General features: G+C 38.2%; 1 protein-coding gene across 1 annotated transcript; it reads right to left on the reverse strand.

Annotated features, from left to right (window-relative positions):
• Positions 1-6,592: 6,592 nt before the first annotated feature.
• LOC125995701 (DLA class II histocompatibility antigen, DR-1 beta chain-like) lies at positions 6,593-25,197 on the reverse strand. The gene is made up of 5 exons (XM_049764714.1): positions 25,131-25,197; positions 15,934-16,203; positions 9,235-9,519; positions 8,088-8,198; positions 6,593-6,639 (listed from the first exon to the last, which is right to left on the reverse strand). The coding sequence occupies exons 1-5, from the start codon at positions 25,195-25,197 to the stop codon at positions 6,593-6,595; spliced, it is 780 nt and encodes a 259-aa protein (XP_049620671.1).

The raw sequence follows: 25,197 nt of genomic DNA on the forward strand, positions 1-25,197 counted from the left end.
CCCATGTTTCCCTCTTGAGTTGAACATTTTTCCTTAGTGTTATGGTCTTAATATTATATTACTATCCCCAAGAAAAAAATAAAGTTTAAATCTATCGAATGTATTTCCCTGCATATTTTTTAATAAAATCATTATTCAAGAACCAGAGTGGTGGTGCAAGCAGTAGGGCATTTACCATGCAGGTGGCTAACCTAGGATGAACCTCAGTTCGATCCCCCCACATTTCAGATGGTCCCCCAAGCCAGGAGTGATTTCTGAAAGCATAGCCAGAAGTGACCCCTGAGCGTCACCAAATATGACACAAACACCAAAAAAATATCAAAATTTTTTATTTAAGCACCTTGATTACAAGCATAATTGTAGTTGGGTTTCAGTCATAAATAAAACACCCCCCTTCACCAGTGCAATATTCCCAACACCAATGCTCTCTACCCTCCTTTTTCTTGCCTGTATTAGAGATAGGCATTCTACTTTCCATTCATTAAGATTGTCATGATAGTTACTAGTGTAGTTATTTCCCTAACTGCACTCACCACTCTTTGTGGTGAGCCTCATATTGTGAGCCAGTCCTCCCAATTCTCATCTCTATTGTCTCTGTACATTATTATAATAATGTCTTTAATTTTCTTAAAACTATAGATGAGTGAGACAATTCTGTGTCTATCTCTCTCCCTCTGACTTATTTCACTCAGCATAATAGATTCCATGTACATCCATGCATAGGAAAATTTCATGACTTCATCTCTCCTGATGGCTTCATAATATTCCATTGTGTATATGTACCACAGTTTCTTTAGCCATTCATCTGTTGAAGGGCATCTTGGTTGTTTAGAGTCTGGCTATTGTAAATAGCATTGCAATGAATATAGGTGTGAGGAAGGGATTTTTGAATTGCATTTATGTGTTCCTAGGGTATATTCCTAGGAGTGGTATAGCTGAATCATATGGGAGCTCAATTTCCAGTTTTTTGAGGAATCTCCATATTGTTTTTCAAAGAGGCTGGACTATACAGCATTCCTGCCAGTAGTAAATAAGGGGCTAATATAAAAAATATACAAGTACTGACAGAACCTAAAAAGATTAAAACATGTAGCCCCATTAAAAAATGAGGAGAAGAAATAAACAGACACTTCCTCAAAGAAGAAATACAAGTGGCCAAAAGTCACATGAAAAAATGCTCCACATCACTGATCATCAGGGAGATGCAAATCAAAACAACTATGAGGTATCATCTCACACACACACACACATCACAAAGAATGAGAACAAGCAGTGTTGGTGGGGATGTGGAGAGAAAGGAACTCTTATTCACTGCTGGTGGGAATGTCTTCTAGTCCAACCTTTATGGAAAGCAATATGGAGATTCCTCCAAAAACTAGAAATTGTGCTCCCATAAGATCCAGCTATACCACTCCTAGGGATATACCCTAGGAACACAAAAATACAATACAAAAATCCCTTCCTCACATCTATATTCATTGTAGCACTATTTACAATAGCCAGATGCCCTTCAACAGATGAATGGCTAAAGAAACTGTGGTACATATATACAATGAAATATTATGCAGCTGTCAGGAGAGATGTAGTCATGAATTTTTTCTATACATGGATGTACATAGAATCTCTTATGCTGAGTGAAATAAGTCAGAGGGAGAGGGATAGATGCAGAATAGTCTCACTCATCTATGGGTTTTAAGAAAAATAAAAGACATTCTTGCAATAATTTTCAGGGACAAAATTGAGGAGGGCTAGAAGTTCCAGCACACTACATGAAGCTCACCACAAAGAGTGATGATTGTATTTAGAGAAATTACGTTGAGAACTATCATAACAATGTGAATGAATGAGGGATGCAGAGCACAGGCGGGGGTGGGGTGGGGAGGAGGGAGATTTGGGACATTGGTGATGGGAATGTTACACTGGTGAAGGGGAGTGTTCTTTACATGACTGAAACCCAACCACAATCATCTTTGCAATCAAGGTGTTTAAATAAAGATATTTAAAAAAAGAACATCAACATCCAAAATGTTTCCAGTACTCCATCTGTATTCATATCCTCACCCCAAGATATCTTTTGAACCATATTTTATGAATTTTCTAATAAATATTCTAAGCAAACAAAATCATTTAATTTAGTAATATTGTTTTCAGACAGTAACAGCATGTAGTGGTCTAGTATTTTGATCTTGCTTATTTCACTTTGTGTAACAATTCTTAAGTTTTCCATGTCATAGCATTTAACATCATTTTTGTGCATTTGATTGTTTTATTACTGATTAGTATTTCACTTTATAAATATAGTTCATTTATATATTAACTATTGGATGTTTCCTGTTTAAGGAATGCTTAACTAAAAACAATTACATACAGATATTTCTGAGGATATGGATTAATCTTGGAGGGTAGATTCTATAAAGTTTTATATGAAAAATACATATTTAACATTTTATAAAATGGCCCAAATGCTTTCCTTTTTGTTTGGTTTTGGTATTGGGGTCAACTCAGTGGTGCTCAGGGATTACTTTTAAATTCTCATTTAGGAATTACTCCTGGCAGGCTCAAAACAATTAAAGATTGTTGGGGATTGAACTCAAGCCAGCTGCTTGCTTAAAGTTAAGTGTAAGGGCCTTAATGTTGCAGTGTCACTCCTACTCCAGCTGAGTGTTTTCTCATATTCCTATAATATTTTATGTTCCCATAGCAATGCATCAAAGATCAGTTTTGCTTCTTATTCAAACATAACAAGATGTTGAAAGTACTACAATTTAAACTAACCCATTTAGCAATACAAGATGAGAAATGGTTAAAGAACTCAGCTTCCAAATGGCAGGTATCTAAAAACATTGTGTGGAAAAAACCAAAATAATAACCAATTAAGTGTATTTTAAATAAAAGTGTTTAAAATAAAAATGTGCTTTATTTAATTATTTTTACCTTAAACTTTTTATTCATATGAATCCTTTTGTGAAATAAATGATTCTGAGACACCTTGAACAACAAGAAGCAACATTGAATTTATTTAGCACATGAAGAATTATTATCTTTCATGAGTAAATAATTAAACAGAAATAACATACACACATAAAACAACCTTAAAGTACCAGATTATAGCATCCCTCCACAAAACATTTCATGCCATCCTATATAAGAAAAAAAAGGTAGAACTTTTGTTTTTTTCTTCCAATATATATAGGAGGGACAAGTTCATTTTATGAAAAAATTAGTCCGTTTTTCTGAGCCTACAATTGACAATCCCTCACATTTTTCTAAGCAAGTTTCATTCAATAAAAACTATCTTGCTTCACTATTTTGCCTCCTCCTCAAATTCTTTCTGTAATTAAAAAGCAGCTGTACTTGAACAAAATCAGGTGACAGGGACTGTCTCCCACACTACTTTGGAGAACAATTGGATTCCCCTTGCATTTTATATCTACCTCATGAGACTGTAAAGACCTGAACATCTGTCTCTGCCTTCTAGGAGCTTCTTTGCAGTCATCATTACTAGTCCTGAGCCTGGCTAGGCATTTCTCTGTGTGCAGGTGACTGAGGTGAATCAAGCACAATGATGGAACTATTCTATCTCTGAATTAACCTCTCTCCTTCACTCCTCACTCCTTCACTCCTCAAGCCCTGGCAACAAGTTAAATGATGGATAGAAAGTTAGATGATAAAATAACAATTTCTTTAAAATCAGAGAAATAATCATTATTTAGAAATAAACTTATAGATCTATTATCTACCCTTTAAATATATATATTTGAAATGAATTTCTTATATACCAACAAGAGCATCTACAGGGCCAGAGAGTGCAAGGTAAGACATTTGTCTTGCAGCAACCAACCAGGATTTAGTTCCTGGCATCCCATTAACATCTGCCAAGATTAATATCTGAGCCTCTTTGGTGTGGCCCCAAACAAAAAAGTATCTTGCATCTTCTTAACCAATTTAGTCACCTTTCTATAAAAACAATTTAACTTTCTTCTTTTGTTGTTGTTTATTTTTGGGGCCACGCCGATTGGTGCTTTGAAGTTACTCTTAGTACTGAACTCAGGAGTTACTCATGAAAATGCCAGGAGTACAATGTGGGATTCAGGGAACAAACCCGGGCTAGCCTCATGCAAGTCAAGCATCCTAGCCACTGTGCCATCACTCTAGCACTACAATTTAACTTATTTTTGCTAATTTAGTTTTGTACACTAGATGTATATACTTCCCAATTTCTTAAACAATATTCATAAAAAATTGAAATACTTTACTGGTTTTTCAGATATATTTGATAATTTCCCCAGTTATTTAATTCTATTTACTAACTTATTATTTTGGATTTGAGTCACACCCAGTGCTATGCATTGTACACTCTTATTTCTGTACTCAGGGATCATAGATGTTGCAGGAAATTGAATCCTCCATCACCTACATGCAAGACAAGTGTTTTACACTCAGTACTCTCTACAAATCCTAATTTAATTTTTTACATAATATATAAGTACTCAGCAAAATTTTAAATATAGGAGCTGGAGCAGTGGCGCTAGAGGTAAGGCATCTGTCTTGCAAGCGCTAGCCTAGGACAGACCACGGTTGGATCCCCCAGCACTCCATAACGTCCCACCAAGCTAGGAACGTTTTCTGAGTTCATAGTCAGGAGTAACCCTTGAGCGTCAATGGGCATGGCCCCAAAACAAAAACAAAACAAAAAAGGCAAAAATAAAAAAAATATATATATATATATAAATTCAGAAAGTGAGATATTCATATCTGTGATTGTAGTCGCTTCTAATATATTATTATTTTCTATAGAAAGAGAATGAATTTACACATATATATATATATAATATATATCCAAGTGCATTTTTTGGCCCACACCCACTGATGCTCAGAGGTTACTCCTGGCTATGTGCTCCGAAATTGCTTTTGGTTTCGGGGACCATATGGGATACTGGGGATTGAACCGAGATCCTTCCTGGGTCAGCTGCATGCAAGTCTAATGCCCTATCACTGTGCTATCGTTCCATCCCCCCCAAGCGTATTTTTAATATTATTACACGTCAGATCATTTTTCTTCCACTTAAAGAGTACTTGATATTGGGATGCATGTCAATGTCTTCATACATACCATTTAGCTTCCAACATTTTTCCTAACTTCCATAATGTATTTCCCAGAAACTTGTTTTCTTACATAATCTGGAGGACCTCAAAAATACAACTCCTTTTACTGGAGTCATAGTGTTGTATTACAGGAATCTGAGACAATTTTAGGAGATAATTCCTCTCAACCAAAGACTAAACATGGCAGATATTATTACAATATCAAGAAATTACTAACGTAGCATTACTTTAATGAAAAATTACCAACGTTTAGATAGTTTTCCTTTAACGTAACAGAAAAATGATAGAGGATTTAGTTTTAAAAGTTTATATGCCCTATTCTTCTCTGTTACCAATATTTCTTTCTTTGATGTTGTTTTACTTTACTACATAAAGTAAATGTAATACTTTTATTACAAGTATTAGTAATACTTGTAATATTACAAATATTTGTTTCTTGGAGAATTAAAACATATACAAGGCCAATGTGATTTAAGTTTATTAAAAACTTTCTCATTAGTCAGAAAAATATTCTAGAATAAACAGTGCACGAAGTTCAAGATAACATGGGTATGAGCAGTGGAGAATTCCTGATCCACACTTATAAAAATTTAGGCATATAAGTGGAAAGAATTATCCTGTTGACCCTTGATTTTCCTTTTACTTTAAATACTTGAGACTATATGAGTTGATATTTCTCATCCTATATGTATTTAAGGAAAAAAAATATAAAGTAATGGGGATAAAAAGTAAGTTCAGATTCAATGATCGTTACTATGCTGAATACCAAAGGGATCCGGAGTAACTGAAGATCAGACACTAAAACGAGAACTCAGGAGATTCCAGATAGGGAGAAGAAAGTAAGTTATATATAAAGAAGGACATTTTCAAGGTCATAGGAAGAGGAAACCAGATCCAAAAAAAAATCACAATCTTGAGAAAGAACTGTACACAAGCAGGAAACTTTTCATATGACAAAGAAGCAGGAACAGAGCGTTCTTCATTAAATGTCAACATCTTCAATTCAGTGCAGATGTCCTGGAGAAGAAAGGAAGGAGAGTGTTGTGTCCATACCTAAAGCTATAAGTACCTTTCTCCTATTTCAAAATGTCTAAAACTACATCCTAAGGTAACTGGGGAGTATTCATATCAGCCTGATCAAAGCTACTTTATGTTTGTTTGTTTTGGTTTCTCTTGGGGGGGCACACTTAGTGACAGTGCTCCTGGCTCTGCACTTAGAAACCACTCCTGGCAGGCTAACAAGACCATATGGGATGCCTGGGACCAAACCTGGGTCAGTCCCAGGTTGGCTGCATGGAAGGCAAACATTCTGCTGCTGTGCTATAGCTGGGGCCCCAATTCTATTTTACAAGCCGCTTTCTATTAAATGGAGACCATACTTTAGTTTAAACTTGCCAATTACTTGTCAGATCCAAAGTCAATCCCAATAGCTCTGTCTTCTCTCTTGTTACCCCATCAATATGTTTCAGAGAAAATGAGTACATCTCTAAGATAGGAGTAAAATGTTACCTGTGGGATGAAGTCCTGAGTTCCCTAGAAAAAGAGGAAAATATATATACTAAATAAAATGATGGAAAATATGTTGACAAAAAGAAAAACAGGTTCCAGTAGCAGATCAATCACATCCCTGAGATTTTTCAAATACCACAATCATCATCATAAATGCCAGGGTAGAAAATACAAAGTAGGAGCATTTGAAACTTGTATCTTCACACATAAATTTAAAGCAATTTCATAAATTTTAGTGTCTCTTCCTTAATTATCGCAGGTTGATAGACTGAGATCTCTGTGGGGAGACTAGCTGATGGAACCTAGAACAAAGGACACCTCAGAAATCCCTAACCTTGTAACCCACGTGACCAGAGGCGCCCATGCCCTGAGAACAAAGGAAATAGACAAATACTAAAGTAATTCAAAGCAGCCCAATACATCCAGCCAGAAAGAAAATATAGAGCAACTTGCCTTTGTGTTAGCAAAAGATTATTATGATTACAGCTGATGTTTTATTTATGCTTGCTGAGTAAAATTTATAGAACTCTGTTTAAATCTTATGCTTTCAGGTAAAATATGTGCTCTCTACCTCTTTGCCCCTCCCTATTCCCTGTCCCCAGCTTATGCTAATGAATGCTTGCAATTGTAATTGGTGGAAAACCTGCAACACCCTCTGACGTATTTCAGCCCTTAAAAGCTGGTCTCCCCGACAATAAACCCCTTTTGAACAGCATGTGTTGTCTTGAGGACTTTTCTTACTAATTTCTTAAGTTTTCTTCACAGGTCGGTTCTGCTCGGGCAAACCCACGAATAACTAGCGACCTTCATTCCCACACCCCCGCAGGTCGGGGGTCCCCCACGGAAGGTTGCAGATCTCCATGTATGTTAACAATTACTTAACCTTTTTGACAAAAATATTAGTTTTGAAAAATGTTTAAATTAGGGCTGGATCAGTATTCTAGCAGTAGGGCATTTGCCTTGCGTGCACTGAACTAGGACAGACTGCAGTTCGATCCCCCAGCATCCCATATGGTCCCCCAAGCCAGAAGTGATTTCAGAGTGCATAGCCAGGAGTAACCTCTGAGCATCACCAGGTGTGGCCCCCAAACCGAAAACCAAAAGGTTTTTAAATTATTTGTTATTTATTAAAGAATCATGATCTATAATTTTACTGATATTTGAGTTGTAGTCATATAATATTAACCCTACCACCACTGTCAACAAACTATGTTTTAAAAAGAAATACTTGTTTTTTGAGTGTGGCTATTCAGTAAATTTGAGGTAAACTGGGTAAAGGAAGTTTTGTTGAGGATCAAAAATACTCAATTTTGATAAGTATAATCAAAATAATATATAAACAAAAGATTGGAAAATAATACTATAAACATATTTTATACATAAATATATTTTAAACTTTTAAATAGGATAAAATAATATTTCTTTCTTAGAAAAATATAAGGGGGATATGGTATAGTTATAAGATCCATTACCTTTCTGATTTCTGTAGTTGATAAACAGGCCTACTCCAAGGAAGACTAGGCCCAAAACGAAGCCCCCAATTCCACTCAGCATTTTGCTCTGCGCAGAGTCACTCTGTGCTCCTAAGAGAAAAGAATTTTAGTGATTTGACTCAAAATATAGTTTGGGTCATTGATATTTAGAGATTATGAGCTTTGAAAAGAGAGAAAATTAAATGAAAAGATCTAGAATAGCTGGTCATTTCTAGAAAAGAAAATGAAAAATAAACTGAATTAGTAAAAACAATATTCAGACATTAAACACATTTCAGGTATTAAAAGTGTGACCTATTGGCACAACAACAGTAGCGGATGATGAGAATCTAGGAATCCAGGGTGTTAGCTTGTCCTATGTGACAGAGCTAACAAAGTGCACAGCTGAGAATGGATTCCACTCATGTCACAAAATCGTTCTATTGTGGGAAACTATATTGTGCTTTTTCTAAGGTCATAGTGAAAGCTCAAGCAGCTGCATCAGGATTGCCTCAGCCAAAAGCAGGGGACTGAAGACCAAGCTCAAAGAATAGCCATTTATTGACATTAAAACATCAGAATAAAGAGGGCTGGAGAGATATTAGCCTTGCACATGACTAAGCTGGGACTAACCAGGGTTCGATTTCCAGCATCCCCATATGGTCCCCTGAGACGGTCATGAGCAATTTCTGATTGCAAAGCCAGAAATAAGCCCTGTGTGCCACCAAGTAGGGAAAAAGTTAAAAAGGGGGTGGGCTGAGTGATAGCACAGCTGTAGGTAATTTGCCTTGCATTCAGTCAATTTGACCCAGGTTCAATTCTGGCATCCCATATAGTCCCCTGAGTTTACCAGGGGCGATTTCTGAGCACAGAGCCAGGAATAACCCCTGAACACCACCTAGTGTAGCACCCCCCCCCCCTGAAAAAAAAGGAATTGCCTTTAGAAGATAGAAATCTGTAGACAATTCCACATATATGCTATTTCTAAGCAATCAAAACATCAGAGTGTCAATCAAAAGAACCTGTGCTGAAGAAAAGAGGAATGGAACTCATGAAATATGTTGTGGAGAGGAGATCTGACACTCAAGGATAAGGAAAGTCCCCTCCATAGTGGAAGAGACACTGTGGAAATCATAAAGCTGCTCACTCCATTCCTCTAAAATGGGACTTGTCAGGCTTGGATGCTCCACTTGGCAGGTGTAGACATCTCCACTCTCAGGAACTGTTTCAAGCATCACCATTATCTGGAAGGTCCAGTCTCCATTCCGGATGAGTCCTGTGGAGATCACTCCGGCCTCCTGTTCCTGGCCATTCCGGAACCACCTGACTTCAATGTGACCTGGATAGAAACCACTCACAGAGCAGACCAGGAGGTAGTGGTGGTGCAGAGGCTGAGTCTTCATAGGAAACACTTTAGTCACCTTGGGCTGAACTAGAAGAAAGAAGTAAACAAGAAAAAAAAAGCTTTTTCTTTTCATGAAAACTCTTTTACCTTTCTAAAAACTCAGCTCCAAGGTGGCACCTCAGAGGGCAGTGTCATGTAACTGAACTCAATCCTTACACTATTAGCCCAATTGATTTTAGAGATATGATCATTTATGGGTTGTTTTGGTAATTCATGTGGAGTGTGGAGTTAAGCTTTTATATATTAAATTAATTCATTAAGTAGTGTATTGATTAAGGTAGGATTTCAGGTTCCAAATTAGTTTAAAATTAGTATCTATATCTTATTGATTACCAAAAAAGTGTTTGCTTCTTTTATATTAATCTTCATTTTTATTATTATTAACAGAATACTTATCTTCTAGAATTATGTAAGGATTAATAAAAATGTAGAGTATAAAGCAAAAACTGGAATTCACATTTCAAATTTCAATTGTTATTGTCTCAATATTCTTAACATGATTCAAAGATGTGTGAATATAGTCCACAACAAAGGGTGAAATGAACTTCCTCTGGGGAAGAACCATGAATTTAACACAACACTCAACAAATTATGAACAGAATAAATATTTCCCACATAATCGAGGCCATACATGTCAAGCCCACAGATAGTATCATACTCAATGTGAAAACTGAAAGATTCCCTTAAGATTAAAACAAGACAGAAACATTCACCTCACCATTAATAATAGATTTGGAAATCTTCATTAGGTCAATAAGGTAAGAAAAAATTTCAGAAATACAAGTTGGGGAAAAAAAATGAAAACTACCGCTATTTGCAAATAGTCCTTCAAAAATCTGCATGCTGAAAACAGGATGGAAGAAGGAAAACATTGGTGATGGAAATGTCCCTGATTCAATGTCACTATGTACCTAAATATTACTGTGAATGATCTGTAATCCACTTTGGTCAAAAGAAAAATTATTTTTTAAAATATCTGCTAAAATAATCTATAAAAAAATACAGTAAGCTGGCAGGATGCAAACCCAATGCCCAAAACCTATAAAGTTCTATAAACAATGGCTAAGAACATAGAAAACAATCCCATTTACATTCTTATAATAGTGGATAAAATGTATTAGGGGAAAGGCCATTACACCTGACATATGTAATTAGTAAGATTATTTGGGGGGGTTGGGCCACACTCAATGATGCTCAGGATTACTCCTGGCTATGTGCTCAGAAATTGTTCCTGCCATGGGGGTCCATATGGGATGCCAGGGGATCGAACCATGGTCTGTCCTAGGTTAATGAGTAGCATTGCAAATGCCCTATCACTTGCACCACCATTCTGACCCTGAATTTTATTGACTATATATATATATTTTTTTTTAGTGCCATGCCCTTCAGTTTTAAGGGCTTTCTCCTCACTCTGTGATCATGATTCCTGGTTTTGCTTGGGGGAACATATACAGTGTTGAAGATGGAACTGAGCTCAGTTCTAAGCAAGAGAGGTGCCTTTATCCCTATACTATCTATCCAGCCTCTAGGGAAAATTTAAAGAGTATGTAGCAATGCGAAGAGCCAATGCATATGATTTAGAGTATAATATTGTAAAAATGCACATTGTAGAGTGATCTACTGAGTCAACACAAACTCTACCAAAATACCAACAGTGTTTTTGAAGACAATTTCCTAACATAGAACTTTTAAAATCAGAAAATACTATCATAACACCCTACAAACTAGCAACTGAGAATCACAAAGATATGCTGTCAGATTGGTAAAAATGACAGATGACAAACAGACTGGAAACAATAAGCATTAGTGAATTATGAAAAATTAAGAAACGTGCAATTTTTACAGATAGTCATATGGAGAATAAGAAACAGCAAAAACTTATATTTCCATTGAAATATAATGAACAAAGAAGCTTCTGGTATATATTCTCAATAGAATATTATTCATCAATAAAAATAGATGAAACCATTTAATTTGTGACAACATAAATTAAATGTACATAAATGTACTAAGCAAAATTAATCAAGTCAAAGAAATTAAAATAAATAACAAAACTTGGGCCTGAAAAATACTAGTGTTAATGATTCTTGCCTTACATGTGACTAACCCTGGTTTAATTCCAAAATCACATTCAGTTCCCCACCCTATTCCTGGAGTTAAACTCGAAGAAAGAGTCACAGAAATGCCCTGACCACACCTGTATATGGTTGCGGGAAAAACAAATATATCAATTATTAATGAATAGCCAAACATCTTTCAAATGACATTAAAAAAAAAACAATAGGCTTTATCACCAAAAAAGTGATGAGTGCTGTTAGAGAAATAACTACATTGAGAACTATCCTAACAATGTGACTGAATGAGGGAAGTAGAAAGCCTGTCTTGAGTATAGGTGTGGGTGGGTGGGAGGAGGAAGATTTGGGACATTGGCGGTGGGAATGTTGCACTGGTGAAGGGGGGTGTTCTTTACATGACTGAAATCATACAGCTACAATCATATTTGTAATCACAGTGTTTAAATAAAGATTAAAAATGTGAAACAATAAAACAATCCAAAAAAATTTTTTTAATTAAAAAAATAGGTTCTATGAAAAAATATGATGGTTTGACCTCCCTGCCGCAAATTTTTACCAATGTGAAGAAGGTCAGGGGGTGTGATAGAAAGATGCCTGGGAACCCACACACCACAAGAAAAACCCAAAAGACAATGGGAAAACCTGTACTTCCAACATAAGCATAAGACCTGTAATACACCACCTCTTTACCTGTTGTCCCCCAAATGTAAGGTAGTCTTTTGCATCACTTTGGTCCTTTAAAAACTTCACTAATTCATTTTATTTATTTTTTTTATTTTTATTTATTTTTTTTTAAATGTCTGTCCTACATATACACATGCGAGCACATACATTTTTATTCCCTTTTTTTTAGGTTTCTTTCTTTCTTTCTTTCTTTTTCATTTTATCATTCTTGGGTATGTGACCTGTTTCTCTTATCCCCTCTGTGCACCCCCAAATGCACCAACAATATAATGTAACACCATTTCTCCCTGCAAAGGCACAGTAAAAAAAAGGGGGGAAATCTTATATATAAAAAAGAGCTCTTATCTCCTAGAGATAGGAACTCATAGTTGTTTACAATACAGGGATATTTCCTACCTTGAAAATATGTCATGTGGAATCAACTTAGACCTCAGAAGATTAGATACCATTCATCCAGCCTTGAACCCTGGATCCCAGACATAGAAACGGCACAGTTCTTCACAACAGCTGCAGGAAACAAATCCCATCCAGGACAGCCTTAATACTGCGGGGTCACCAACAAGGGCCAGCTCTAACATGATATCCTGACAACGAGGAAAAAGTGAACAACTTGACCTTAGAGCAGATTAGCCTACCTTACCAACTAACGACAAGACAAAACCCTTTGGTAGGTCCAAAAGCCAAGATTGCGATTTACAGATGACTGACTGCTAAAACCATGACCAGACTGTATACATCTTGGGTCCAATAAAAAAGCCCTAGTTTAGAGTTTGAACTTTGACCTGCACAATAAACATGATCCCCAGTTCCAAACGTCTGGCAGAGACAATTGTAACGGAATGGGGCTTCTGGAAGCACAAAGAAAGATGCTATCCTAGGTGCCATCCTAGGTTCAGCGCAAAGACCAAGATCACCAACCACAGAAGATGGATTAAAATGACACTGAGGGAACATAACCTCTAGAACCACAAAGACTGACTTCATCATAAGTCCCACCGTAGGATCTGTGCAGATACTGAGACCCATAGACACAGAGGTCTGATTGTATCACCCAGGACAGAGCAGAAGTCTTCCACACACCACAAAAGCACCACCGGGAGAGTAAATGATCCTGATCAGAGTCTATAGTTGATCCCATGACAATATACTCCAAGGACGAAGAAACCCCATATTTGTTAGGCCAAGTAAATTTCTTTTCGAATGACCCCAATATTTACTGTGCCAGGGCAGGAGGGAAAAAACAAAAATACAAAAAAAAAAAGCACAAAACCTTGGTTATTTTTTATATATTATTTTTTATCTTCACTTATTATTATTATTATTATTATTATTTACCTATCTATTTTTGGTCGATTTCTCTGCTTGGGTGTGATTATTGAAATTGTTGTCCCCAGTTATACTTATTTTTTTCTCTTCCTTTCTTTTCTTTCTTTATGTGCTATGCCATGTTTCTTATTTCAAGACCATGGCGGGTTTTTTGTTTTGTTTTGTTTTGTTTGTTTTGTTTTGTTTTTGTTTTTCTTTGTTTTGTTGTTGTTGTTGTTGTTGTTTTTGTTTGCTTGTGTTTTTTTTTTGTAGTGCTTATCGATATAGCTGGAGTCCCCACTGGATATTTGATACTTCTTTTGGTACTGGTGGAGTGTCTCACCTTCTTTTTCTCCTTCATCTCTCAAATTGTTGATGAGAGCCCCTCGAAGGATTCCGCCCATTTTCGGCGTATTAGACTCTTACCCCAGTTTATTACTTTTCTCTTTTTCAAACAAAACCATGCATCTTGAACTTGCTAGTCCTGCCTCCAGTTAGAGGGGGAAATAAGGGAGACATCAAGACCAAACAGGTGCAAGACTACTAAGTAGTAGGTCAGATACAGAGGGGAACACATATTCTAGCCGCGCTGGGGGTTAGGGAAGAGGAAATGGGAGGGAGGACAAAAATGGAAGTGTAGGGAGAACAATTTGGTGATGGGAATCCCCCTTGATTTTATGTAAATATGTGCCTAAAATAATATTGTCAACAATATGTAAGTCAATATGATCAAAATAAAAATTAAAAAAAATATGATGGTTTACCTGAAGGAGAGTGGAAAAAGAAAGGGATGGAGGAGCTTATTCTGGTCATCAAAATGAAAGTAAATACTGGTAGAGGCAGAGGGACATACTATACATGTACAGTTATCAAGCTATACTCACAGTGTGTATACAGTATTAATAAGTATATATTATCGTGTTCTATAAAACAGTATGGTTATTATAACCTAATATATGGCATATAACAAATAAATATGTCTTATACAAATTTTATATTTGAATCACTTGAACTATATGAAATCATAGAAATTAATGATTCCAAGGAAACCAGTTAAGTTTAAGTTTTTATAGTATAGGGAAAAGATAGAGAAATATTCATGGACAATAACAGTAATTGAGATAGGAAAAAATAATAACATCCATAGGTAGCTGCAAAATTGAACAACTTAATACAAAATTAAAGAATGAAATAATAGTCAAGTGAGCGACAAAAAGGACATACACAGATTTTTAGAGACAATCATATCATAATTTATGATTAATGTTCAAAATAGACAGCAGGAGCAAGGGGCGTCTCACGGCCACATGTGGCTGTAATAGTCATTCCACTTTACATGGAGCTAAACTTGTAAGAATAAAGGGAAAAATTGTTTAGAAGATGCCTTCTCAGTTTACTTAACCCATATGCACTAAAAATAAGTTCAATGTAATAATGTAAATAAGCAAACAAAACTGTGTGGGAAAACTGGTGCATCTCAGGGGAGACGCTCACCAAGGATGAAATCCTTGACTGCCTCAGTGACTCAGACCTAAGACACTACACAAAGGGTTCTATGCTGAGAAAGAAAAATGCAGGTGATTCTGTTCTCAAAGATTAATATTTACAAGAGTATTGAGAAGGAAAGACCAAGGAGTCATTGTTTCCAAGTAATCTTATGGAGGCTGGGGCACTAGCCTTGCTTGTGTTCCTCCCACATTCATCCCCAACATCCTATATGGGACCCTGAATAACCCAGATGAAATGCTTTGAGCAGAACCAGGAGTAGGACCTGAGTGCCAGAGTGTACCCCACCCAAAACAAAGGTGGTTTCCTGGTTTCATTCACATTCAAATGTTCTCTCTCTTTCCCTCTCTCTAACTTTCCCTCTCTCCTAACCCTCTTTTCACTCCCTCCCTCTCTCTCTCCTCCTCTCTCTCCTGTCCTCTCTCACCCTCTCTTACCCTTTAAGGTTCCCTTCTCTCCCTCTCTCTCCCTTCTCTCTATCCTTTTTATCTTCTCTCTTGCAACCTCTCTCTCCCTATTTCTCTCCCTCTCATTCTCCCTCTCTCTGCCTCTCTTTCTCTCTGTCCTCTCTAACCTTCTCTCTTCCCCTCTATCACACTCTCTACCTCTCTCACTTTCTCCTTCTCTCTCCCTCTCTTCCTCTCTCAACTTCTCTCTCTCTTTACCAGTCTCTCCCTCTCTCCATCTCTCTATTATTCTCTCCCCTTTGTTCCTCTCTTCCCTTTCTTTCTCCCACTCTCCCCTCTTTCTCTCCCTTCCTCTCTTTTTCTCTCCCTCTCTATCCCCTTCTCCCTCCCTCTGTCTCCCCTCTCTCCCTCTCTCCCTTTCTCCCCCCCACCCCACACACACACACTCGCCCCTCAGTGCTCACCTCTCCTCTGCATGAAGAAGCTCTCTACGGCCCCATAGTTGTGTTTGCAATACACCCGCACGTTGGCCCGCTTCTGCGCCAGGAGGTCCTTCTGTGAGTTCCAGTACTTGGCAGACGGCCGTCCCAGCTCGGTCACCGCCTGGTACTCGCCCACGTCGCTGTCGAAGCACACGTACTCCACTCCATTATGAAAGAGTCTCTCCAGGAACCGCACCCGCTCCGTCCCGTTGGAGAAATGACACTCAGACTTAACAAAAAGCAGGAAATGCACTGCAGGACAGGAAGACCAGTGAGGGCAGGACAGAACGGCTTATAGAGGCGACCCAGTGAAGAGCCCAGAGCCCCAACAAAAGTTCAGCCCTGACTGAACCCCACACACCCCAACATCCGACCTCCCGGGGTCATCTCCCATCCGCCTGCTGCCCTGGGAGGCCCAGGGAAAGGGGCCACATGCCTCAGCTCCTGGTTTGGGGACCGGCTCTGCCTCCTGCTGGGCCTGAGCACTGGAGGCATGAGCTGAGGGTCCCCCAGACCCCCTTCAGGAACACTGGGTTCAGGGGGGTAGTAGTCACTGCCCTCCCCTCACCCACTACAGGGCCCCCACTGGGGATTTTGAGGATTATCTCCAAAAAAATTCCAGTCCAGGTGCCAGAGCTATAGCATAGCCATGCTTGCACTGCAAAAGTCCCAGGACGAGCCCAGTTTGATTCCTGACATCCCATATGGTCTTCCGAGCCTGCCACAGCGATTTCTGAGGCCAGAGACAGGAGTAACCCCTGAGCACCACTGGGTGTGACCCAAAAGTTAAAAACCAAAATAAAGAATTCCAGTCCAGCCTGAAGCTGATGATCAAATGCCAAACTCACCATTACTAACACAGGAATAAGAATAAGAAAAGACTGAGGGGGTTGGGTACAGAGAATGACAGGATGATTTAAGTTACATAAGGGACCAGAGAATTGTTCCTCTAAAAAGTAGCATGTAAAATACCTAAGTTACTATGGATCAATCAATTACACTCGTATAGTTTCCAAATATACAATATATGCAATAGTTATAATATATGATGTTTATTCTCAAATGTATACATTTTGTATTTATATTTAATTGTGCTGAAAGCATTTCAAAACAAGCTATAACGCATCAAAAAGTTATACAAATAAATGGGAGAGGGCGATGAATCTGGAGGAAAATTATAGAATCAGAAGCTAGAGAAATAGGATGAAAGCTGAATTTAATCCACAGCACCCCATGTGTTCCCCTAAACCTTACCAGTAGTTATTTTTTAGTGCAGAACCAAGAATATGCCCTAAACACTAATAGGGCTACATGCCTAAAAAGAGACTGTGAAATCAATGCAGATATTGGATGCAAATTCTGAAATTTCAAAATATATTCTGAATTATATATATATTATATATATATATATATATATGTAAAGTGAAGTTCTTTAGCATCCATTATCTAAATGGATTAATTTTGTTGGGCTTTGCAAGAAAAGAATTAGAGAATCCCACTCCTAGGGATATACCCTAGGTGACAGTTGTCCTCAAACTATGGCCCGTGGGCCATATATTGTATTTGTATCTGTTTTGTTTCTTCATTGCAAAATAAGACATATGCAGTGTGCATAAGAATTCGTTCATGAGACGCCATTTTCAGGGAGGGACTTCAGAGCATAAAAACCGGCTATCTTTGCAAAAGCCGGCTCCCTGTGTGTGACACCAGGCGGGGAAAATCCGCGAAAGTACACCGGCCCGGTGGGGCTCAACTGTGAAAGACTGTGAGTGTGACCTGTCTATGTCTGTCTACTGTCCTCTTGCGTGAAACTCTTGCGAGTGGGGCAAAAAGAGCCGCCAGAAACCTCGCTCGCCCAGACGCCATTTTCAGGGAGGGACTTCAGAGCATAAAAACCGGCTATCTTTGCAAAAGCCGGCTCCCTGTGTGTGACACCAGGCGGGGAAAATCCGCGAAAGTACACCGGCCCAGTGGGGCTCAACTGTGAAAGACTGTGAGTGTGACCTGTCTATGTCTGTCTACTGTCCTCTTGCATGAAACTCTTGCGAGTGGGGCAAAAAGAGGCTCAGAGGAGCACGGCCACTCCGCTTCGCTACGCGGCCGTGCACTCTTTCTAAGGAAAGAACTCCATTGCAACAAGAAGGAAAAATCACACTAAGAACGGCGCTATATCACAGAAGCAAACATTTCTCTCTGGACTGTCTTCTCTGTTGCATGCTCGGGCCTAAGATTTGACCCAGTGTGAGGCTTCATCCACGGAGGACTCCCCTCCCATAGAGGCAAGTCAGCCCATCCAGAAAGGGAGGAGCCAGAGGAGTGTGCTGCCTACATCATATAGACAATGAATACCACCACAACACGTAGAAAAACCCACAATACAAGTGTGACAATGGGGAAACAACGCAGGCCAGCATCAGACATAGAGAATGAAGATGACAATTCTGAGGACCAGATAATGACTGAACAACTAATCAACCTCTCAGATAAGGACTTTAGACTAGCAATATGGAAGGTGCTCAACAGACTCCAAGAAACCATGGATCGAGTTGAACAGAACACTAATAAGAACCAAGAAAATATGAAGGCAGAAATGACAAAACTCCAAACTGAAATAACATGTCAACTAACAGGACTGAAAAAGTCAGTAAACGAAGTGAATGACAAAATGGATAAGCTCTGGGACAGGGTATCAGAAGCTGAGAATAGACTTGGTGCTGTGGAAGATGAGATACATAACAATTCCATACAGCAGGAGAGATTGGACAAAAAACTTAAAGCAAATGAGCAGACAATGGAAAAATTAGTCAAAGAATGGGAACAGACGAAAATAGAAGTCTATGATAAGATCAACAGAAACAACTTAAGAATCATTGGAGTCCCAGAGACCCAGGAAGAAAATTTCCAGGAAGAATCAATGGTCAAGAACATCATTAAAGAGAAACTTCCAGAGCTAAAGAATATATGTGATCAAATCCTGCATGCCCGAAGAGTACCAGCCAAAAGAGACCCCAGAAAAACCACCCCAAGACACATCCTAGTCACAATGACAAATCCCACAGATAGAGACAGAATTCTGAAAACAGCAAGATCAAAAGGGGAAATCATGTTCAAGCAAGCTTCCCTGAGATTTACAGCAGACCTGTCACCAGAAACACTCAAGGCCAGAAAGCAGTGGTGGGATATTGTGACAAGACTGAATGAAATGAATGCTTCACCCAGAATACTATACCCAGCAAAACTCACTTTCCGGTTTGATGGAAGAATACATGGTTTCACAGACAAAAAACAGCTCAGAAACTTCACAGACACAAAACCAGTCTTAAGAGAAAAACTGAAAGACCTAATCTAAGACAATACTACCCAAAAAAGACACACCAAATTTTGAAATAAAGATGGCGTTAAATCCCAGGACAATTCTTTCTCTCAACGTCAATGGACTAAATGCACCAGTTAAGAGACACAGAGTGGCTAAATGGATCAAAAAACTCAATCCAACCTTCTGCTGCCTACAAGAAACGCACCTGAATAGTCAGAACAAACATAGACTCAAAATAAAAGGCTGGAGAAAAATTATCCAAGCAAACAACACCCATAAAAAAGCTGGAGTGGCCATACTAATATCAGATAATGCAAACTTTATACTCAGGAAGGTTGTAAGAGACAAAGACGGACATTTTATATTAATCAAGGGGTACGTAGAGCAGGAAGAATTCACTCTCCTAAACATATATGCACCGAATGAGGGGCCAGCAAAATATTTAATACAACTGTTGACAAATCTGAAAAATAATATCAACAACAACACAATAATTGTGGGGGACCTTAATACGGCTTTGTCAACACTGGACAGGTCAACCAGACTGAAACCCAACAAGAGTATACTAGACCTGAGGAGAGAAATGGAAGAAAGAGGCCTAGTGGATATATATAGGACACTCCATCCCCAGAAACCTGGATACACATTCTTCTCCAATGTACATGGGACATTCTCCAGGATAGACTACATGCTGGCACATAAAACATACCTCCATAAGATCAAGAGGATAGAAATTTTGCAGACTACCTTCGCTGACCACAAGGCTCTGAAATTATTTGTGAACTCCAAAGGGACTCAGAAGAAACACTTTAACACCTGGAAGTTAAACAGCCTCATGCTCAATAACCAGTGGGTCCGAGATGAAATCAAGGAGGAAATAAAAAGGTTCCTGGAAACAAATGAAAATAAAGACACAAACTCTCAGAACTTATGGGACACAGCAAAAGCAGTACTGAGAGGAAAATTTATAGCTTTGCAAGCACACATCAGGAAGGAAGAAGGAGCTTACCTGAGTAGCTTAATGACACAGCTAATAGAACTAGAAAATGCTCAACAAAAGGACCCAAGAATAGGAAGACAGAAGGAAATAACAAAGCTGAGAGCAGAAATCAACGAAGTGGAAACTCAAAAAACAATCCGAAAGATCAACGAAAGCAGAAGTTGGTTCTTTGAAAAAATAAACAAGATTGATAGACCACTGGCAAACCTAACAAAGAAAGAGAGAGAGAGAAACTTGATAACTCGTATCAGGAATGAAAAAGGAGAGATCACTACTGATATGACAGAGATTCAAAGGGTAATCAGAAACTACTTTGAAAAACTCTACGCCACTAAAAATGAGAACCTGGAAGAAATGGATAAATTCTTGGACTCTTATAATCTTCCACGGTTGAAGGAAGAGGATGTAGCATATCTAAACACCCCCATCACCATTGATGAAATTAAAACAGTAATCAAATGTCTGCCAAAAAACAAAAGCCCAGGTCCAGATGGATTCACTAATGAATTCTATCAAACTTTCCAAGAGGAACTACTGCCAATCTTGGCAAGACTCTTTCATGAAATTGAACAAACAGAAACACTTCCAAATAGCTTTTATGAAGCCAACATCACCTTGATACCTAAACCAGACAGAGACGCTACCAAAAAAGAAAATTACAGACCAATATCGCTGATGAATGCAGATGCAAAGATCCTCAACAAAATCCTGGCAAATAGGATTCAATGCCTCGTTAAGAAGATCATCCACTACGATCAAGTAGGTTTCATCCCAGGAATGCAAGGCTGGTTTAACATCCGTAAATCTATCAACATAATACACAACATCAATAACAAGAAAAATAAAAACCACATGATCATATCAATAGATGCAGAGAAAGCATTTGATAAGGTCCAACACCCATTCTTGATCAAAACTCTCAGCAAGATGGGAATGGAGGGAACCTTTCTCAATATAGTGAAGGCCATCTACCACAAGCCAGTGGCAAATATTATCCTCAATGGAGAAAAACTGAAAGCCTTCCCTCTAAATTCTGGCACAAGACAAGGCTGTCCTCTCTCACCACTCCTATTCAACATAGCACTGGAAGTACTTGCTATAGCGATTAGGCAAGAAAAGGATATCAAGGGAATCCAGATAGGAAAGGAAGAAGTCAAGCTCTCACTGTTTGCAGATGACATGATACTCTACTTAGAAAACCCTAAAGACTCTATCAAAAAGCTTCTAGAAACAATAGACTCATATAGCAAGGTGGCAGGCTACAAAATTAACACACAAAAATCAATGGCCTTTCTATATACCAATAGTAATAAGGATGAAATGGACATTAAGAAAACAACCCCATTCACAATAGTGCCACACAAATTCAAATACCTTGGAATCAACTTGACTAAATATGTGAAGGACCTATACAAAGAAAACTATAAAACTCTGCTCCAAGAAATAAGAGAGGACACACGGAAATGGAAACGCATACCCTGCTCATGGATTGGCAGGATTAACATCATCAAAATGTCAATACTCCCCAAGGCATTATACAGATTTAATGCCATCCCTCTAAAGATACCCATGACATTCTTCAAAGAAGTGGATCAGACACTTTTGAAATTCATTTGGAACAATAAACACCCTCGAATAGCTAAAGCAATCATTGGGAAAAAGAATATGGGAGGAATTACTTTTCCCAACTTTAAACTGTACTACAAAGCAACAGTTATCAAAACAGCATGGTATTGGAATAAGGATAGGTCCTCAGATCAGTGGAATAGGCTTGAATACTCAGAAAATGTTCCCCAGAGATACAACCATCTAATTTTTGATAAAGGAGCAGGAAATCCTAAATGGAGCAGGGAAAGCCTCTTCAACAAGTGTTGTTGGCACAATTGGATAGCCACTTGCAAAAAATTAAACTTAGACCCCCAGCTAACATCATGTACAAAGGTAAAATCCAAATGGATTAAAGACCTCGATATCAGCCCCAAAACCATAAGATATATAGAACAGCACATAGGCAAAACACTCCAGGACATTACAGGCATCTTCAAGGAGGAAACTGCACTCTCCAAGCAAGTGAAAGCAGAGATTAACAGATGGGAATATATTAAGCTGAGAAGCTTCTGCACCTCAAAGGAAATAGTGCCCAGGATACAAGAGCCACCCACTGAGTGGGAGAAACTATTCACCCAATACCCATCAGATAAGGGGCTAATCTCCAAAATATACAAGGCACTGACAGAACTTTACAAGAAAAAAACATCTAACCCCATCAAAAAATGGGGAGAAGAAATGAACAGACACTTTGACAAAGAAGAAATACACATGGCCAAAAGACACATGAAAAAATGTTCCACATCACTAATCATCAGGGAGATGCAAATCAAAACAACGATGAGATACCACCTCACACCCCAGAGAATGGCACACATCACAAAGAATGGGAATCAACAGTGTTGGCGGGGATGTGGAGAGAAAGGAACTCTTATCCACTGCTGGTGGGAATGCTGTCTAGTTCAACCTTTATGGAAAGCGATATGGAGATTCCTCCAAAAACTGGAAATCGAGCTCCCATACGATCCAGCTATACCACTCCTAGGAATATACCCTAGGAACACAAAAATACAATACAAAAACCCCTTCCTTACACCTATATTCATTGCAGCTCTATTTACCATAGCAAGACTCTGGAAACAACCAAGATGCCCTTCAACAGACGAATGGCTAAAGAAACTGTGGTACATATACACAATGGAATATTATGCAGCTGTCAGGAGAGATGAAGTCATGAAATTTTCCTATACATGGATGTACACAAAATCTATTATGCTGAGTGAAATAAGTCAGAGAGAGAGAGAAAAACGCAGAATGGTCTCACTCATCTATGGGTTTTAAGAAAAATGAAAGACACCCTTGTAATAATAATTTTCAGACACAAAAGAGAAAAGAGCTGGAAGTTCCAGCTCACCTCAGGAAGCTCACCACAAAGAGTGATGAGTTTAGTTAGAGAAATAACTACATTTTGAACTGTCCTAATATTGAGAATGTATGAGGGAAATGTAGAGCCTGTTTAGGGTACAGGCGGGGGTTGGGTGGGGAGGAGGGAGATTCGGGACTTGGGTGATGGGAATGTTGCACTGGTGATGGGTGGTGTTCCTTTTATGACTGAAACCCAAACACAATCATGTATGTAATCAAGGTGTTTAAATAAAAAAAAATTATGCATTAAAAAAAAAAGAATTCGTTCATAAGTTTTGTTTTTACTATAGTCAGACCCTCCAATGGTCTGAGGGACAGTGAACTGGCCTCCTGCCTAGGAGCACAAAAACGAAATAATAAAATCTCTTCCTCACACCTATATTCATCGCAGCACAATGGTCAGATTCCGGAAACACCCAAGATGTCCTTCAACGGATGAATGGATAAAGAAACTGTGGTACATACACACAATGGAATATTATGCAGCTCTCAGGAGAAATGAACTCATAAAATTTTCCTATACATGGAATAACATGGAAACTATTATGCTGAGTGAAAAAAGTCTGAGGGAGAGAAAGACAGAATAGTCTCATTATTCTATGACTTTTAAGAAAAATAAAAGACATCATTGTAATAATGCCCAGCGATAAGGGCCAAAAGAACCAGCTCATGATATGAAGCTCACCTCAAGGAGAGGAGAGTGCAGTCAGAACACTAACAACTACCATGACAATGTTAATGAGTGAGAGAAGTAGAATGTCTGTCTTGAGTACAGGCAAGGAGTGTGGGTTAAGAATATGGGGTAAGGGGCCGGAGAAATAGCACAGCAGCCTTTGCCTTGCAAGCACCCAACCCAGGACCTAAGGTGGTTGGTTCGAATCCCAGTGTCCCATATGGTCCCCCGTGCCTTCCAGGAGCTATTTCTGAGCAGATAGCCAGGAGTAACCCCTGATCACCGCCGGGTGTGGCCCATAAAACCAAAAAAAAAAAAGATTATGGGGTAAATTGGTGGTGGGAATGTTGCAGTGGTGAAGGAGGTTGGGGTGTGTGTGTGTGTGTGTGTGTGTGTGTGTGTGTGTGTGTGTGTGTGTGACTAAAACCCAACTGCAGTCATGTTTTTAGTCAGTGTGTTTAAATAAATATAAAAGAAAAAATAAAGCCTACTAATTAATCATAATCATAGTGTAGAGTATAAATAAAATGTCAACAGTAAAAAAGATTGTTGGATTTATAGAATAAGAAAATTAGTTAAATATGAGTAACTGATCATCATTTTACTAGTGAACAAAGGGAATCAATATATTTAAATCTTTAATATATTTCAGCAACATTTTATATTATTCAGTATATCTTGATCTTTTTTTAATCTTTTGCCAGATACAGTTCTAATATGTATAAAAACATAAGTTGTATATAGCTATATTAAATCACATTGTTTTGATTCTTTCAATTCCTGATTAATGTATTTGAATATCATTTCTTGCATAATTAGTAGTGATCTTATATGCCAGAAGCTTCTCAGTCACTTATATTAGTTACTTCTAAAAACCATTTGTAATAATCTATCTAACTTTCTACTTGGGTAATCATTTCATCTGAAGATAAATACAAATTTGTATATTTAAAAATAAATTAATTTTAATTTGATGAATATACCGTTATAATTGCAAAAATAATTGCAAAAAACTGCTCTAAATATGGGTATTATTTTCACAACTCTAGTTCAGATAGCCAATATTAAATTTCTTTTGCCCTGGAAAGTATTGAGGGTCAATTAGGGAGCAAAAGGTGATCATTGAAGAGAATATCAGTAGGGGAAATGTCCTGGACACAGATAAACCTAATTCAGTTTCCCTTCCCCAATAGCTCACCCACAAGATGTCCACTTACATGAGGTGTCCCTGGCCAAAGCAAAGGAAGAACTCATCACCATCAGTATCACTGCCAGAGTTGTCAT

This window comes from Suncus etruscus, chromosome 18, assembly GCF_024139225.1.
Source record: "Suncus etruscus isolate mSunEtr1 chromosome 18, mSunEtr1.pri.cur, whole genome shotgun sequence".
In the NCBI taxonomy this organism is placed as follows: domain Eukaryota; kingdom Metazoa; phylum Chordata; class Mammalia; order Eulipotyphla; family Soricidae; genus Suncus; species Suncus etruscus.

Coding starts and splice junctions, on each gene's coding strand:
- LOC125995701 (XM_049764714.1), bottom strand. CDS start 25,197: ATGACAACTCTGGCAGTGATACTGATGGTGATGAGTTCTTCCTTTGCT. Junction 9,520..15,933: donor CTTCTTCATGCAGAGGAGAG/GTGAGCACTGAG, acceptor TCTTTCTTCTAG/TTCAGCCCAAGGTGACTAAA. Junction 8,199..9,234: donor TCCCATTTTAGAGGAATGGA/GTGAGCAGCTTT, acceptor CTTTTCTCTTAG/GAGCACAGAGTGACTCTGCG.